Raw genomic sequence first — 19641 nt, forward strand, 5'->3', positions numbered from 1 at the left:
CAATTATAAAATTAATTGAATTGAACTTTTGAAGCCTTTATAACACTCAATTACAATTTAATTATATAATTAATCTATGATGACTTATATCCTATCAGGCCTTCTTATGCACATTCTTAAAAACCCAGGAATGTTAGGATACAAAAACTAGTAAATACTTAATTTTTTATATACCCCTTCATAATATACACATGTGAAAGTGAGGGAGGGAAAAGAACATCTATGGAGATGCAGTGCTTCTAACGATGAAAAAATGCTAATAATTTTTGCAAAAATTCATACTATTTAGTACTTTTTTAATGAAATATTTTCAAACGAAATCATGACAAACAAGGACAAAAGACGAGCAGAAGAGTAAAATAGGTAAACTATATATCGTAGAACTAGCGGCTTCGCCCCTAGTCTCTAGGGGCTTTGCCCCAAGAGGTGTAATCAAACCAATTTTTCGTATTTTAGATTTAAAAGAAAACTTTGAAAACAAAAAATTTTTTTTGGGGGGGATTTTTTTTTGTTGGGAGGGGGGTAGTCGACCCCACTATTTTAATTTTAGTTTTAAGAAGAAAATTTTTTTTAATATTGTCTTGGGGGGGGGGTATTTTAAATTTTTTTGGGGGGTTGGGGGTGTCCCACCCCTCAAGAAAATAGTTATAAACCTTCCCGGGACCTATGAGAAGCTACCTTGTAAAGTAGAACCCGATCGGTTCAGCGGTTAGCGAGATCCTTCGCTACAAACAAACAAACAGACAGACCAACAGACATCGTTCTACTTTGTATTATAGATAGGATTAATAGTTTTAACTAACGCTAATTAAATGTCCATTCCTATGAAGCATCGACTGGGCATCTTTCATTGTATTCTGATGAAGCAAAGCTTGGTTATATCTCTCCACATCAGTGAGGCCAGTCAAGGATTTGTGTGAGTCTAGATCTGCCTGGCTGAGTGATAGTTTATGCCTGTCTAATTCTGGTAGGGCTCCAGCTTTGCTCATGAAGGATTGACTAAGCCCCGGCATTCCTCCTAAAAATAAGCATGATTTTGAAATGTGCCATTCACTTATCAAAATAATCAACTATATCAAAGGATAAGAAACAGAAAGAAATTGCCTCTCTAACTTAAATAGAATGCTTTATAGTAATTTTTGAAAATTTTTTTCCTTCACACACAAAATGAAAATCAACATGTTGAAAATGGACGTACGGAAATTCTGGTAACGATTAGAGAGTTGCTACGGTTTTTAAATCGTACTTAACTGCTACAGGAATCACCGTGCAAAGTTTGAAATTGATATGACAATTCTAACACACTTAAATTAACAAAAAAAGCTATTGTTTCCGGACGGACGGACCGACCCTATTTATAGAAAAGCTTTTCATTTAAAAAGATATTTTACATAATGTGAAAAGTAATTTTTAAAAATGATAGTCATTGTAATAACAAAAAAATCAGATAAGAAATTCTTTATCAAAAGCATAATTTTAAATAAGCACGTTTATTCCGAAGAAAATTAGCGCGAAAAGCCTATTTAAACCCGAAGAAAGTCAGACATGGAGGGCGGGGACATTGGGCTGTTTATTACACTCATCCCTTAAGTTTTATATTGACGTTTTCATAATCGTTGGCTTGGCAACTTTAGGGACCTTATTGCATTTTGATTGGTTGGTTCAATAAGTTAAGTCTCCAAACGTTTCCACCACTAATTTTAATCTACAGAAGGGGTAATTCTGTTTATCATCCATGGGAATGTACACAAATCCATCGGCCATTTTCTTATCCCTTTTGATCCCTGGCAGAAAGTACTGATACAAATTTTAAGGAAAAATACCAAGAACATTGTCATTGGACCATCCATACAAAGTTTCAGTATTAATCGAATATAACCTCAAAGCTCTAAATTCAGACGGAAGGACAAACGAACATCAACACTTTGCAGTTTGTCCGAATTTAATAGGCAGAATAAGAATTTAAAAATAATTTTAGGACTTGATTTCAGATATGCTGTGTTTTCAACAAATTCTATTGTAAAACACAGGGGATCCAAATAGATAAGACGCTGTACATCCCCAATTATGATAAACCAAATAACCTCTTCTGTAGATTACAATTAGTGGTTGAAAGGTTTGGACTCTCAACTTAATGAATCAACCAATAAAATTTTTTAAAAAGTCCCCAAAGTTGTTAAGTCAATGAATGAGAAAACGTTATTATAAAAAATGGGGACTTGTGTAATAAACAGCACAATGTCCTCTTCTTCCCTGTGAAAAACATCTTTTTTACCTGGAGCATAATTGGATGCTGACTGTTCTGGAAAGAATCCTCCGAATCCTGGAATTTTGGGGCCGCCACTTCCACCTCGGGTAGACGAAGATTGCTTGGAACCCAGGGGGATTAGCGGGTTCTGCGGAGATAGGTAGTTAGACGCTGAAAATAAAATAGAATATTATTTCAGATATAGGTCAGGGATCTAAAGGGTTAAGACAATGGCTGATAAGTAGATGTACATCCTCGTTGATAGTACACAAATTTACCCCGTTTATAGATTACAATTAGTGGTTCAAACGTTTGGACACTGAACTTAATGAAACAATCAAACAAAATTCAATAAGGTCCCAAGCCAACGAATAAGAAAACGTTTTTATAAAACATTGGTGACTAGTGAAATAAACAGCCCAATGTCCCCTTCCTACATACTTTAAACATACTTGCTTAACCTAATTCCTTTTCTTTAAATGATCAAAAATTACTTTTTAATGTACATAAATTTAACTCCCCTAGTAGTTTTTACCCCTTTTCGGTCAGATTAGAAATCCACAGTCACTAGATTTCAGATTTAAATCTGTCTCAATATGACTCTTTGTTACCAAAGTTCAGATATGACAAAATTTGACCAAAGTTCAGATTTCAATCTGAAATTTAGTGACATTATGTCAGGTTATTTTCTCATTTTTGGCAATGCAAACAAATCTGACACAATATCACCAAAAGTCATATATGACATTTAGTGACATAGAGTCAGAGTTGGGGAAATTACCTAATCTGACACATTATTGCCAAAAGTCATATATGACATTTAGTGAAATAGAGTCAGAGTTGAGAAAATTACCTAATCTGACACAATATCACTAAAAGTCATATATGACATTTAGTGACATAGAGTCAGAGTTGGGGAAATTACCTAATCTGACACAATATCACTAAAAGTCATATATGACATTTAGTGACATAGAGTCAGAGTTGGGGAAATTACCTAATCTGACACAATGTTACTAAAAGTCATATATGACATTTAGTGACATAGAGTCAGAGTTGGGGAAATTACCTAATCTGACACATTATTGCCAAAAGTCATATATGACATTTAGTGAAATAGAGTCAGAGTTGAGAAAATTACATAATCTGACACAATATCACTAAAAGTAAAATATGACATTTAGTGACATAGAGTCAGAGTTGCAAAAATTACCTAATCTGACACAATATCACTAAAAGTCATATATGACATTTAGTGACATAGAGTCAGAGTTGGGGAAATTACCTAATCTGACACAATGTTACTAAAAGTCATATATGACATTTAGTGACATAGATTCAGAGTTGGGGAAATTACCTAATCTGACACATTATCACCAAAAGTCATATATGACATTTAGTGAAATAGAGTCAGAGTTGAGAAAATTACATAATCTGACACAATATCACTAAAAGTCATATATGACATTTAGTGACATAGAGTCAGAGTTGCGAAAATTACCTAATCTGACACAATATCACTAAAAGTCATATATGACATTTAGTGACATAGAGTCAGAGTTGAGAAAATTACATAATCTGACACAATATCACTAAAAGTCATATATGACATTTAGTGACATAGAGTCAGAGTTGCGAAAATTACCTAATCTGACACAATATCACTAAAAGTCATATATGACATTTAGTGACATAGAGTCAGAGTTGGGGAAATTACCTAATCTGACACATTATTGCCAAAAGTCATATATGACATTTAGTGAAATAGAGTCAGAGTTGAGAAAATTACCTAATCTGACACAATATCACTAAAAGTCATATATGACATTTAGTGACATAGAGTCAGAGTTGGGGAAATTACCTAATCTGACACAATATCACTAAAAGTCATATATGACATTTAGTGACATAGAGTCAGAGTTGGGGAAATTACCTAATCTGACACAATGTTACTAAAAGTCATATATGACATTTAGTGACATAGAGTCAGAGTTGGGGAAATTACCTAATCTGACACATTATTGCCAAAAGTCATATATGATATTTAGTGAAATAGAGTCAGAGTTGAGAAAATTACATAATCTGACACAATATCACTAAAAGTCATATATGACATTTAGTGACATAGAGTCAGAGTTGCGAAAATTACCTAATCTGACACAATATCACTAAAAGTCATATATGACATTTAGTGACATAGAGTCAGAGTTGGGGAAATTACCTAATCTGACACAATGTTACTAGAAGTCATATATGACATTTAGTGACATACATTCAGAGTTGGGGAAATTACCTAATCTGACACATTATCACCAAAAGTCATATATGATATTTAGTGACATAGAGTCAGAGTTGCGAAAATTACCTAATATGACACATTGTTACCAACAGTCATATATGACATTTAGTGAAATAGAGTCAGAGTTGAGGAAATTACCTAATCTGACACATTGTTGCCAAAAGTCAGATATGACATTTAATGACATAGAGTCAGAGTTGAGAAAATTACCTAATCTGACACAATATCACCAAAAGTCATATATGATATTTAGTGACATAGAGTCAGAGTTGGGGAAATTACCTAATCTGACACATTGTTGCCAAAAGTCAGATATGACATTTAGTGAAATAGAGTCAGAGTTGAGAAAATTACCTAATCTGACAAATTGTTGCCAAAAGTCAGATATGACATTTAGTGACATAGAGTCAGAGTTGAGAAAATTACCTAATCTGACACAATATCACCAAAAGTCATATAAGATATTTAGTGACATAGAGTCAGAGTTGCGAAAATTACCTAATATGACACATTGTTACCAACAGTCATATATGACATTTAGTGAAATAGAGTCAGAGTTGAGGAAATTACCTAATCTGACACAATATCATCAAAAGTCATATATGACATTTAGTGACATAGAGTCAGAGTAAAGAAAATAACCTAATCTGACACAATATCACCAAAAGTCATATATGATATTTAGTGACATAGAGTCAGAGTTGGGGAAATTACCTAATCTGACACAATATCACTAAAAGTCATATATGACATTTAGTGACATAGAGTCAGAGTTGAGAAAATTACCTAATCTGACACAATGTCATCAAAAGTCATATATGACACTTAGTGACATAGAGTCAGAGTTGAGAAAATTAACTATTCTGACTCAATATTACCAAAAGTCATATATGACATTTAGTGACATAGAGTCAAAGTTGGGGAAATTACATAATCTGACACAATATCATTAAAAGTCATATATGATATTTAGTGACATAGAGTCAGAGTTGGGGAAATTACCTAATTTGACACATTATTGCCAAAAGTCATCTATGACATTTAGTGACATAAAGTCAGAGTTGAGAAAATTACCTAATCTGACACATTGTTGCCAGAATTCATATATCACATGTATTGACATAGAGTCAGAGTTGAGAAAATTGCTTATAGGAAACCTGCAAGAAATACCACGCTTTAACTATTGAAAGACTGTTACAAGTAGATCCAATACCCCAAATTTGTAGCCTTCAGCTTTAATAACAAAAAAGTTGTTGGCATTTTAAAATGACAATTTATGTACAATGAAATATTTTTTTAAATTTTCAACGCTCATGTTAAAAACTCTGAAATTAAACTACGTAGCCTAGAGACATAATTATAATCTTTTTTTGTCATAAATTTAGGTTGCCAGTAACTAATTATATACATTTTAAACAATACCTATTTTTATAGTCAAAATCATTAAACAAAAAAATTAGTTTAACTTACGTTGTACCTAGAGTGCTGTAGTATTTCATTAAAATTAGCAGAAATTATATTATAGCAGAAACAAATGAAACTAAAGTAAGCTCAGCTGTGATTGGTCATTGAGCTGATTCAGCCTTCTGATTGGCTGGAAATACTACAGTACTCTAGGTACAACGTAAGTTAAACAACCTTTTTTTGTTTAATGATTTTGACTATAAAAATAGGTATTTTTTAAAATGTATATAATTAGTAACTGGCAACCTAAATTTATGACAAAAAAAGCTAATAATTATGTCTCTAGGCTACGTAGTTTAATTTCAAAGTTTTAACATAAGCGTTTATATTTTTAAAAAATTTTCATTGTAGATAAATTGTAATTTTGAAATGCTTAGAATGTTTTAGTTATTGAAGCTGAAAGCTTCAAATTTGGGGTTTTGATTCTACTTGTATATAGAGTCAGAGTTGAGGAAATTGCCTAATCTGATACATTGTTACCAAAAGTCATATATGACATTTAGTGACATAGAGTCAGAGTTGAGGAAATTGCCTAATCTGACACATTGTTACCAAAAGTTATATACAACATTTAGGGACATAGAGTCAGAAATGAAAAAATTATCTAATCTGACACAATAACACCATAAGCCATATATGACATATAGTGACATAAGCCTAGTTCACAAAATACATAGGTCAACCTCTGGAAATTTTAGGTCGACCTAAGGAAGCTTTAGGTTGACTGATTTTATAAAGGCATTTGTTAGTTGTACTTGTTTAGGTTGACCTACAGAATAAATCGGTCGACCTCTAAAAATTGTTTGTGAACTAGGCAATAGAGTCAGAGTTGGGGAAATTAACTAACCTTTCACATTGTTGCCAAACATTATATATGACCTTTAGTGACATGGAGTCAGAGTTGAGAAAATTACCTAATCTGACACAATATCACCAAAAGTCATACATGACATGTAGTGACATAGATTCAGAGTTGAGAAAATTACCTAATCTGACACATTATTAACAAAAGTCATATATGACATTCAGTGACAAAGAGTCAGAGTTGAGAAAATTACCAAGTCTGACACAATAACACTATAAGTCATATATGACATATAGTGACATAGAGTCAGAGTTGGGGAAATTACCTAACCTGACACATTATTGCCAAATGTCATATATGACATTTAGTGACATAGAGTCAGAGTTAAAGGGACTGTAAACGAGAAAATTTCTCATCAGATTATCAAACCTTAACATCATCTCATTCATATAATCTCAAAGATAGGGCAAAACTGTCTCTCGTTTCCATAAAAAACGGCTTTTTCCGCCAATTTTTATTATGTCGAAGATTGGGGGAAAAATTTCTGGACTATATACAGGGTGCGCCACATAAAACCGGACTTTTTTTAAACGGCCATAGCATCAAAACTACTTTACCAATCAGGACGTTTGACCCCACTATAAAATGCTTAGGTAATGACTTTATAGCACATAAAAATCTTTGGACGAAGATGGGCTCGTACTCCGAGCTGGCCGCTCTTATGTGCAACAAGGCAGATTCGAAATGCGCTGGTGGTATAATCGAGATTCTCGACTATGGCCCACTAAATCGGACCTCAGCCCATCTGTAGATAAGGTAGAGTTATGTAACTTTCTGGGGATACTGTTAGATACATAAGTGAGACAATAAAAAAGACTACAGCTCTCTATCTCAAATGGCTAGGATGTAGTACTCCGGCAAAATGAAACGTGGCAGATTTAAAAATGTCAAAAACGTCAAAAATCGTGAAGATTTCTTGATTCTCGACGTTAGAGACCCATATGGAACTTAAAAACTCATTTTAGACTATTGATTGCGCTGACAACCCTGGCTGAATCTTCATGCCATTTTTAAAAAGGTATAGAACGTCGTTCTAGCTCAACTGTGGCCCAAATGAGAGCCGCCGTGTTGAAGGGCAGCTAGAAAGTTGGGTGAATTTGGATCCTGCGGTTACTCACTTTTCTAAGGGAATGGGGCCTCCCAGCAGCCCGATCTTAATTCAATGGACTTTTGGGCCTGGAGCTACTTTGAAGCATGCACCAATAGACGTGCCCATACCACAAAGACCTCCCTTATTGCCACTATCAAGGAGAACTTCGCCAGCTTGGACAGGTACATTTTGACTTGGGCGTGCCGGCGGTTTAGGAGGCGGGTAGAGGCGGTGATTGATCCAGAAGGCGATTATATTGAATGATTTAATAGTCATATACCTGGTCAGCTTCCCAGTTTTTAAAATACAATAAAATCTTTAAAATTGACGATTTTATGTTCATTTGTTCACAAATTAGAAAAAGTCCGGTTTTATGTGGCGCACCCTGTAAATGTGCAATTATTTGTCTTTTTTTCCTTCTATAGCTAAAACTATAATTTTAGCCTTTGTAGACAGTGAGGTATTTTTTTGTCAATAATACGAATTTAAAATAGGTCTTTATTACCTAATTATTAAATTATAAAAAAACTAATTGGCTTTTATATCATAAAGTTAAATACCCCCACAAACATTATAAGAAACAAAAACGTTCAAAGTTTCCCTGTTTTTTCCTTTTTCTCCCTAAACACCATAAAATCAAGGCATTATTCCTGGATATTTTTGTTAATAGGACGTTTTTGTTTGATCAGTGTAGTGAAATGTGCTTAGAAAATGTTAAGATTTGATAATTTTTACGTTCACACTCTCTTTAAGAAGAGAGCTGGTATAATGGAACTTGTTCCTTATTATAATGGTTTTTATGACTTTTGGTTCATTAGGTATCCAAAGTTTTATAAACATTTATTTTATTTTAAAAATATGGGTACTTTAATTGAATTTGATTATTTGATTCGTTTGTTCAAAATAAGTAGTAAACAAAGTTTTAAACCAAAAAATTTAATCTACATAAGGGGTAATTTGCCTATCACTAATGGGGATATATGTAATTTTATCGTCCATTGTCTTATCCCTTGTACATTTGGTCCTTTTGTTACAGTTTTTAATGGCTTTTATGATCATTAGTTCATTACAGTTTTATAACCACGTTGGTTCTGAAAATATGGGTAACTCTTAATTTATTAAATTTTGATTAGTTTGTTTATAATCATTGGAATGTATAACATTTTATTATTCATTGTCATATCCCTTAAGATCCATTTTTATTGTAGCTTTAAATATTTTTTCTCTTTAATAATTATGACAGATATTTACAGTGATGGAGGGGACATTGGAATATAATTTAAACTGGTCCCCAATATTTCATGAAGTAATATCATTTGTTGGCTTTCCAAATGTACAATGTTTAACTTTTCCACCAATCATTTTAAATTACATTGGGTGATTTAAATTAATTAATCATCCATTGTCTTATCCCTTAACATCCCTTATGACTAATTATTTTTAATAATCTATGTCTCTCAGGGATGAAAGGGGATTAAGACTATGGATGATAAATTGATATACATTATACATTCCAAATGATGATAAACAAAATTATTTGCTAAAAAGTTTTAACACTACTATTCTGGAAACAATGAAACAAAATTCAATAAAAATACTCAAAATACTCCCACATCCCTAAAAATCATAGTAAGAGGGGGGTGGAGGGGTGTTAAAACTTGATGCTGTTGTATAATTTATCCATCGTTTTGTATGCAGACAAAAATAAAAGGAAAAACATGACTTTATTATTATGATTAAATTATATGCAGCTATCTTCAAAAGAATTAAAATATTATGATATTTGATAAAAAAAAGTGTTGTATCTTTTTAGATATCCTTTCTGTCTAGTTTATTTCCAGGTTATCGTTTTTGTTGTTAAATTTACGTGCATTTAGATAGGTTTACCATTATTTTAGCTTAAAAAGTAAGAAAGTTATAAAAGTAATAAGGTAAAATGGCCTAAACCCATCTCAGGAAGCTTCCGTGTATAAAGAACCATATTGGTTCAGCAGTTAGCAAGATCCTTAGATAAAGACAGACAGACATACAGACAAAGGTCCTGTTACTTTGTTATAAGGAAAAAAATGAAATATCCTAAAACCATCTCAGGACCTATAGGAAGCTTCATTGTAAAAAAAAGAACCATATAAGTTCAGCAGTTAGCACGATCCTTTGGTACAGACAGACATACATACATACATACAAAGATCCTGTTACTTTATTATAAGGTATAAAAATAAAATAGATTAAAACCATCTCAGGATCTATAGGAAGCTTCACTGTAAAAGAGAACCATATAGGTTGAGCGGTTTGTGAGATCCTTTAGTACAGACAGACATACAGACAAAGATCCTGTTACTTTATTATAAGGAATAAAAATAAAATAGCCTAAAACCATCTGAGAACCTATAGGAAGCTTCACTGTAAAAGAGAACCATATAAGTTCAGCAGTTAGCACGATCCTTTGGTACAGACAGACATACTGATATATCATTAAGGCCATACGGCTGGCCAGAAAGCTTTTAACAGGTGGCCGACTAAAAGCCGGATTTGATAGTTATCAATCGTAAAAAGTAGCAATTTTCGTTTTTTTGGCCAAAACTCATGCAGGGAGTTGTTTTTTGGGATTGAAACACAAAAGCAAGTTTGTACAACTTTTTGGGGCAGACTTTTTTTACATATGCATTATCTGCCACGGGTGAACCGTTTGGCCGATACGCGCCGCCAAAGGCACGATTTTTAACGATTTTTCAAAAATCTTGGTTTTTTGCCCCTTTAGGGGATGACGGAGCCGATTTAGCGACTTATGACACTTCTTCATTAATGTTCAACTTTTTGAGGCGGACATTTCTTTACTTATGTATCATTCACCTCTGGCGGATCATTTGGCCGTTAATCCTTGCCGAAATCGCAATTTTCAGCGATTTTGCCGTTCACGAGGTTTTAACGACCATTTTTTAGGGGAAGGAGTCATCCAATCAAGATAGCTCTGAAATACTTTTCATTTGCAAATTAAATTGGCTACATTTCATGTAAAGTAAATTTTTTTGTGCGTCCAACCGTTTTTGTTCCAGTTGAAATTTTAAAAAAAGGAAAACAATTACTAATTACACAAACCCCATGAAATGTATTTCCCCCCCACAAGAAACAAGTTTGGGTGAAATAATTTTTTAAGACGCAGGCTACAAATTATCTTATTATTGATTATAACACTATAATTATGAATTATATTATCTTACCATATTTATGCATAATAATTATGATTATCTTATTATTATTATTCAGTTATAGTATTTTAAGTATTAATTATCATATAATATAACCTATTACAAATCAATCAATAAATTATATCCCAGCTAGAAACATTGTAAGGAAACTCGCATCCGATATGTAGTATATTATCGCCAAAATCTTATTTAAGATTTTATAGCAAAAATCGAAAAAAATCACTAGGGATTAATTCGATTTTGTAGTAAAAATCGCGGCAACCACGATTTCCCTAAGATATCGTAAACAATAGCATTTTATGTGTGTCAACACACACTTACAAACAGACACACAACCAACATATAATCAACATCATTCTGTGAGAAATATAGTTTGTAAATTGGCCGCTAGAAGTTCACATTATTTTAAAAAATATATTGCATTTTTTCTGTTGTTAAACAAAATAAATATAAAACTGATAACTAAAATTGTCATAATGTGTTTATGTTTAATATTGCAAATAAAAGTATTTTTAAAAAGTTTTTTTTCTAAATGGCAACATTTTTAAATGTGTGTCTTAATATTCCTTAAATCATTGCCATTTAGTATGATAAACATAAAAATACTCTTTCAAAGTTAATTGAGAACTTTTGAGAGTATACATGAAGTAGAAGGGCACAGAGAATGGGGTCTCTTTACACCATGTCTCTCACTCTCTCTTTCTCTGTCTGCATGCACAATATGAAATGGATTTTTTATGCAACCTCTTACTTACATACAATATTTACAAACAAAACTACATGATGTTGAATATTTTTTAAATGTACTTTTTTTTCACGATTTTGGCACGATATCGCTTACGAACCTTACGATATCGCTTACGATTTCGTGGGTGTATCGCGCAGCTCTAAGTACCTTTTCGACCATTTTTCATAACATATCGTCGATGTGCATTGGACAACTATTTAGCGATATCGTAAGAACTCGTGCTCGATTGCTACACGATATCGTGCGCTATAGTAGCGCGATAGTGACGCTACTTTCTGGCTGGGATTACATAACCTATTTTAAATTTATCAATAATAACTCATAGTAATTATCATTATCTTTTTATTACTTATTATTTATTATTTTATCATTATTAATCATATAAAATATCCTATTACTAATTGATCAATACTTATTCATATTGTTATAATTTTTTTTTATAATGTAGTAACTATCACCTTTCTAAATTACTTTGTTTGATTATCCATTGAACTACCTAACCTAATACATATATTATAGTAATTTTTATTACTTTTTAGTTTATAAATAATTGCTAGAGATGAATAATAAGTATTCAGATTTACAAAGTAATAATCATTAGAGATTAATCAGATAATTAAAAGATAAATTAGAAATTACCAAGTAGTAAATATCAGTGATTGAAATGTGCAATTAATTATCAAAATTATGATGTACTAACAATTAGTGTTTAATTAGTTTTAAAATTACAAGAAAAAAATAATTATAATTAAAAAGTAATAATTTTTAAATTTCAACTGAAACAAAAACAGTTGGACGCACAAAAAAATTTACTTCATATGAAATGTAGCCAATTTAATTTGCAAATGAAAAGTATTTCAGAGTTATATTGATTGGATGACTCCTTCCCCTCAAAAATGGTCGTTAAAACCTCGTGAACGGCAAAATCGCCGAAAATCGCGATTTTGGCGGCAAATAACGGCCAAACGGTTCACCTGTGGCGGATAATGCGTAAGTAAAGAAATGTCCGCCCCAAAAGTCGCATGAGTTTTGGCCAAAAAAACGAAAATCGCTACTTTTTACAGTTGATAACTATCAAATCCGGCTTTTGTCGGCCACCTGTTAAAAGCTTTCTGGCCAGCCATACGGCCTTAATGATATATCCCTGGAACCGCCAGGGTATGTAGAATTTTGGTTCAGAAAAACATTTAGACCTTCTCATTGCAATTTTATTGGATATGGCTTGTCTTAAAGACCATAGTCAACCTAAATTCTAATGTATGTATAAATCCGTCAAATTTTTAAGATTTACCAACATTTTTCAAATTGACACAAGATTGTCAATTTTCAACCTTTATTCACATTTTAAGTTGCTAAAATTATCTACATTACCTAAGGTTTTTGGTTTTTGAAAAATTATTAATGAAAAATGTAATTTAAAGCATTTTTTTTTTAAATTTTAGATGAAATTTTGATTTTTAAAATTTTTTTTTTGGGCCGGAAATGGCCGGAAACCAGTCAAAAGACCGGATTTTAACCATTTTTTCAACTCTAGGGGTCATATCCAGTGTTGAGGAATTCAGATCAGACCTTAAAGCAAAAATCATCATTGGGGCGTACCCAGGAGGAGGCTTGATTTACAGATACCCCCTAAAAACCGGAAAAAACCGGTTTTTTATAAAAATCCCGGCCGGTTTTGGCCGGATCCGGCTCAAATTTTGCATGGAGTCATCCTTTGGTATTCCCCACAGTTGATACTTGATCTGCCAAGATCCCAGAAAAGTGTGGTATATCTAGGGTTCCCCCCTCATTTTTAGTTTTAGTTAAAAAAATGAAAAAAAAAAAAATTGGGGGGGGATTTTTCATTTTCCCACCCCCCAAGAAAATAGTTATAAACCTTCCCAGGACCTATTAGAAGCTACCCTGTTAAGGAGAACCCGATCGGTTCAGCGGTTAGCGAGATCCTTCGGTACAAACACACAAACACACAGACATCCTGTTACTTTAGTATAAGGATAATAAGTTCTTGAAATCTCAATCTTCAGACAAAAAAAAACCTTACTACTTTATATAAATGGATAAGGATAATAGTCATTTTTCGCATAGTATTATAGACAGCTTCTCTTAGCCCCGGTCTAACAAAACTGGTAGGTACTAAATTAAGTTTTTTATAATAAAATTCGTGAAAATTGTCTATAATACGATGCTATACATGATTTTTCAGTACTGTTGAGAACTGGTTTCTATCCAGAGGAATCTTAAATGGTTCTGAAGCCATACTGGAAATTTTTAATAAGATAAAGTTATGCTTGAAAATTGTTTTAATAGATATTATCATTAGTTGCATTTTTTTAAATTGAGATATGAAATTAGCGCAACTTTGTACATTTGCGTCAATTTCTATTTTCGGATTTTTTATCCCGGCGATCTGTTTACAAATAGGGTAGGGGTTTAAAAAAAGAAGCGTATGAAGTCAGTATTTTGCTGACCGGCACGGCGTAAACTATAGTGTTATGTGTATATGGTGAAATGGTGATTAAATAAGTTGAGTAAGTGAAGATCAATAGGGAGTTTTGACGAAAATTATAGTGTTGTATAATAATAAGTTAAAAGAAACCAAAAAGAATTTCAAATTATTATTCAATTGTTAATTTAAATAGTGCTTTAAACAATTTGATTCAAATACTGAAAACAAAGGGTTTGAATTTTTATTGTTTATTTAGTAATGTTTAATGATAATTCAATCATATTCAAATCTTATTCAAATTTTATTCAAAGAGCCCAAAAATATCTAGAACAAAAAAGTCAACACGGTCTTTTTGGAGTGACTGAGAGGTAAGAATAATTCCGTAAATAATGTAAAATCATGTAATGTATAATATTGTAGAAAACGATTTGGTTGTAAGTAAGGAAATAGGCGGAGTCAAAATATATGGCTTGGGTTTAGTTAAAAGAAATAAAGGAAAGGGGATGATACTCATTTGTGTACTATTTGAATTTTCAAACATTGGAAAGAAATTATATCTAATATATTTTACATAGAATTACATAAAAACATTAGCATTTAGAATACCACCCCCCTTTAAAATGTTAGTACAAGGGTTAGGTTTATCTTTTAATGCGTCTACTCATATTCAAAACTTTATCTAAGTTAAGTTTAAATGTAATGAAGTTAAAAAAACAATCATTTAAAACATGTTTTGGTTTTTAATCTTAGGTTAGGTTTTGGTTTTACTTATGACCATTTGACTTATGGATTGTTTATATTTATATTACCACAGAGATAAACATCTTAAAAACTAAAATTTTTAATTTCAATGTACATTAGAATCTAGTTTGCAAAAGTTCGAATCTTGTCCCAACAGCGCGTTATATCTAGATATTTTAAAAAGGGTTCACGTTGCTGCTATGTCAGGTGCGTGACTTAAAGCTATTCTAGGCAGTCCTACTTTATAAAGTAGTAAGGTTTTATTGTCTGTAGCATAAGATTTTGAAAGAAACCGAAGCAATAAGTTCTTAATAATATATAAGCTTAACATTTGATAAGGAGGAATAGAAATGAAAACCCTAAATATTTCTGGGAAATTTGAAGGAATCTTTGCCTTGCGCAGTAAAGACAATAATGATAAAGTACAAATCACAATGACTAGTTGGACAAAACTAGAAAAGTTTAATTTGTATCAACATCTAATATAAGAAACATAAGAGCGCAACCTAGTTTTATAATATAAATACTGAGACCAATATTTTGTTGTAAATTTTCTTACATAATTATTTTTTAAAGTCTTAATATGCACATTAAATTCATTTTTAATCCATTGTGAATAGGGAAGAGGAAGCTGGAACTTTTGAAAGACCAAAACGGCTACAAGGCTGTTAGTAAATAACATGATTTCAGTAATTATTCAGAAAAGAAATTTATTTTGAATATTTTTTCTGAATAATTACTGAAATCATGTTATTTACTAACAGCCTTGTAGCCGTTTTGGTCTTTCAAAAGTTCCAATTTTACTTCAGGCTAGCCAGGCAGAATCTTCTACCTGGATTCTATTCTATACTTTATCTTCTTTGCCTAAATGTTAAGTGCAGCGGCTAGTCAAGTAATTAATAGAGAAACAGAAATTTGTGGTTTATGTTCCTATAAAAAAAGTTGAATTCTTACCCTTCACTGCAATATTTTTTTCATTAATCTATCCCTACACCATAGACGTCCAAGGGGGGGGGGGGTTAATGGGGCGATTACCCCCCCAAAAAATTTTTTACCCCGGGGGTAAATTTTGGGGGGGTAAACAAATTTAACCCCTGCCAACAGATTTCAGGGGGGGTAATTACCCCCCCCCCCCCCAAGCAAATTTTACCACCGGGGTAAACATTTTTTTTGGGGGGGGGGGTAAAAAAAATTAGCGGCGCGCTTCGCGCGTCATTTTACCCCCCCCTTAAAAAAATGTTACCCCTCCCCCCAAAAAAAAAGCTTGGACGCCCCTGCCCTACACTTAGATTTTTGTTATGAAAATAAACCACAAGAAAATCTACGAATTTAATAAGGAATAGTTATTTATCGCATTGTATTATAGACAGCTTTCTGCGGATATAGAATAAAAAATGATAAGATTAATTTTTTTTATTTTATAAATCGCGAAAAATTGTCTGTAATATGATGTTCTACATAATTGTTCAGTAAGTCGGAGAACCGGTTATAATGCAACAAATATTAGGCGGTTTGGAAGCCATACTGGAAAACATTTTACCTAATTTAAGAAAAATTAATACAAGTAGCGTAGCTAAAACTAAAGCTTTATATTTATTAACAAGAACAACTAATAATAAATTAGTGTAGCTTTTTGTACATAAGTCGTGCAGCTACGTGCAGCTATATAAAATTCTTATATGCCCCCCCCCCCCCAAACAAATTATCGAAGTACATTATATTCCCCCACCTCTCCCCTGACATTCGAGCCCCTCAACCAACAAAAAAAATAATGCTTGTATTCAGGGATCTAGAGGGATAAGACAATGGCCTATAAATTAATATACATCCCCAATGTTCATACAGAAAAGTACCCCTTTTGTAAATTGAAAATAGTGGTTGAAACATTATGACACTCAACCCAAACCTATCAAATTCAATGAGTCACAAAAATTGTGAAGCCTAAAATAAATAAAAAATTTATTATAAAACTTTTGGGACTAATGCAATAAACTGCCCACTGTCTCCTCTTTCTTTGTAAAATAGTGCAGAAATAAATAACTAACAAGTTTATATTAATCAAGTAAAATTATGATCATAATTAGAGCGGCAAAAAGAGACCTATTTTAATTATATTAATAACCGAGACTGCTTGCTGCCAGGGAGGTGTAGGGTTCGAGTCTGGTCACACCGCGTTTTAGAGACATTAAAAATAGTACCAATTGTTGCTATATCTAAAAGAAGATAATAATAGTGAAAGTAGGGGAAATGTCTTGGCCCATTTACAGGCGCAACTACCATGCATAGTTGAAACTTCCAGGCAAGATGGTACAATTCTATTGAATATAGTTGTAATGGGTTGCTGTTTGTTAGGCATAATTACTTAAAACGTTTTTTTTATATATTATATATATTTTTAAGCAACACTTTTAGAGAATTAGGGACCATTGGACTTTAAATTACACTAATACCAAAAGTTTTATAACCACGTTATCTTATAGGTTTCAAAACTTTTTTGTTTTTTGATCAATAATTTTATCCTACAGTAGGGGAAACTGTCAGGGATCTTAAGGGATAAGACAAACACAATTAATTGAAAAACGAAATAATTTCTGTAGATTAAAATTATTGCCTTGTTGAAACATTTTAAAGCTTTTATAGAACTAACCAATTCACATTTAAGTACCCAAAGTTTTTAATCCAATAAATAATAAAGGAAATATTAAACTTTGTTTACTAGTGTAATTAACAGTTCAATTTCCCCTACCTCCTGAACTTTGTTCATTTATCATCATTAGGAACGTATATCAATATATAATCCAATGTCTTATCCCTTATGATCCCTGGATAAACATAAAGTAATCCTTATAATAAGTAAAAGAGGGTGTGTCTGTACCAAAAGATAAGGCTTTCCTTTACAGTGCAACTTCTCATAGATCCTAAGAATGATGCTGTACGTATTGGTGCAAAAAATGGGGACAAATTTCAAATTGTTTTGGCGTGTGACGTCATACCCCCATCTCTTTTCTAGGGGGTTTCTTTCCTCCTTCCCTTTTCTTTCCCCTCACTTGTGACGTAAATAAACAGCCCTGTCAAATCAATTTAAAATTGTCCCTATTTTTTGCACCAATACGTACAGCATCCCTAAGAATTATAATTTGGAAGAGGGTACGACCACCCTCCAAAGAGAAATCGCCCCTAGAAAAAAACAACCCTCCCCCGTAAGTATTGTATATTCTTTTAACTAAATTTAAATCGAGTGGGTTGACTCCCCCTCCCCCCTTTAAGGGCCACTAGAGGCCTCTAGGGGCGTAGACGCAATTAATGTATTTGTGTAGAAAGGTATTCAAATTGATTCTCTAAAATTCCTGAAAAATAGTTTGTTGATACAAGAGTACCAATTAAAAGCTCTAGAATTGTATAGTCTGTCACACTATAGGGGAAATATTGTCAACTATATTGAAGTTAAACAGCTGAGATATTTGGTACTAAAATACATTTCATATTTTTATGCTTTACTACTTATGAATATTGTCATCCTTGTTATTATTAATGTTCAGCTCCGCTTAGAAGTATTTTTTTAATCAGGATTTTAATCCCCCCCCCCCCTCCTCCATTTATAAAGCTTGCATGCCCTTGATTAAACCTCTTAGAGAACATTTGTTGGTGTTATAGAGTAGCTTCACTTTGACCAAGAATGACAATATTCATAAAAAAAATAAGTTTGTCAAATCAGGTTTTCAGACAAACAAACATAAAAATAAGAATGCATTTCATGCTCAACATTTTTGTGCTACAATTCTTAGATCGTACCTTACTGTTATAAGAATCATCATAAAAGTTTAAATCGATAGGATAATTATATCATGACTAAACTAACCTAAAAAGCTATCAGTTATGGATGGAAGTACGGACGCACGGACCTAAATTATAGAAAAGCTTCCCTTATAATTTTTTTTATTAATTCAAAGATACTTTACTTTTTAGTGTGGGAAGGAACATTGTTCCAGTCCCCAAAGTTTAACAATAACGTTTTCTTATTCCTTAACTTAACAGCTTTGGGAACTTTTATTAATTTTTATTGTAATCTAATTTTAATTCTAATCTACAGAAGGGTAATTTTGTGTATCATCATTGGTGATATAGATCAATTTATCTACTATTGTTATCCTTTTAGATCCCTGGCTACCATTACTGTTTTGTTTAAAGCAAAGCTTTTGTATAATTGGGGTCCATCCGTCCCTAGGATAATTCTATTGATCTACATTCAATTTTGTTCTAGATTTCTAATGTTACAGTGGTAAATTAATTTAAATTTTGAAAAGTTAATGTTTGTTTGTCCTATCACTTCACTTTGGAGCTTTGCTATATGTATGTTGCCATCCTTGTTTCTTAGTTTAAAGCGAACCTTTTATAGAACTTGGGTATTCTGTCCGTACGTAAATGATAGGTTTTAGCAATTTCAAACTTTACATGATTATTCTTTTAAGAGTAAGGTACACTTTAAAAAGTAAACCTAACTAGAAAGTCCGTACATCTATTTTAAACATTC

General features: G+C 32.3%; 1 protein-coding gene across 1 annotated transcript in view; it reads right to left on the reverse strand.

Moving 5' to 3' along the window:
• Positions 1-794: 794 nt before the first annotated feature.
• Positions 795-19641, reverse strand: part of LOC145321733 (uncharacterized) — a 36436-nt gene continuing 17589 nt past the window's right edge. Inside the window, exons 8-9 of the mRNA XM_080163292.1 lie at positions 2276-2419; positions 795-1018 (exon numbers count right to left, since the gene is read on the reverse strand). Coding sequence (XP_080019418.1) covers positions 795-1018; positions 2276-2419 — 368 coding nt within the window. The remainder of the gene's footprint in view (positions 1019-2275; positions 2420-19641) is intronic.

The sequence above is a fragment of the Acartia tonsa genome, chromosome 6 (genome assembly GCF_053477335.1).
Source record: "Acartia tonsa isolate MP-2025a chromosome 6, ASM5347733v1, whole genome shotgun sequence".
Taxonomy (NCBI): domain Eukaryota; kingdom Metazoa; phylum Arthropoda; class Copepoda; order Calanoida; family Acartiidae; genus Acartia; species Acartia tonsa.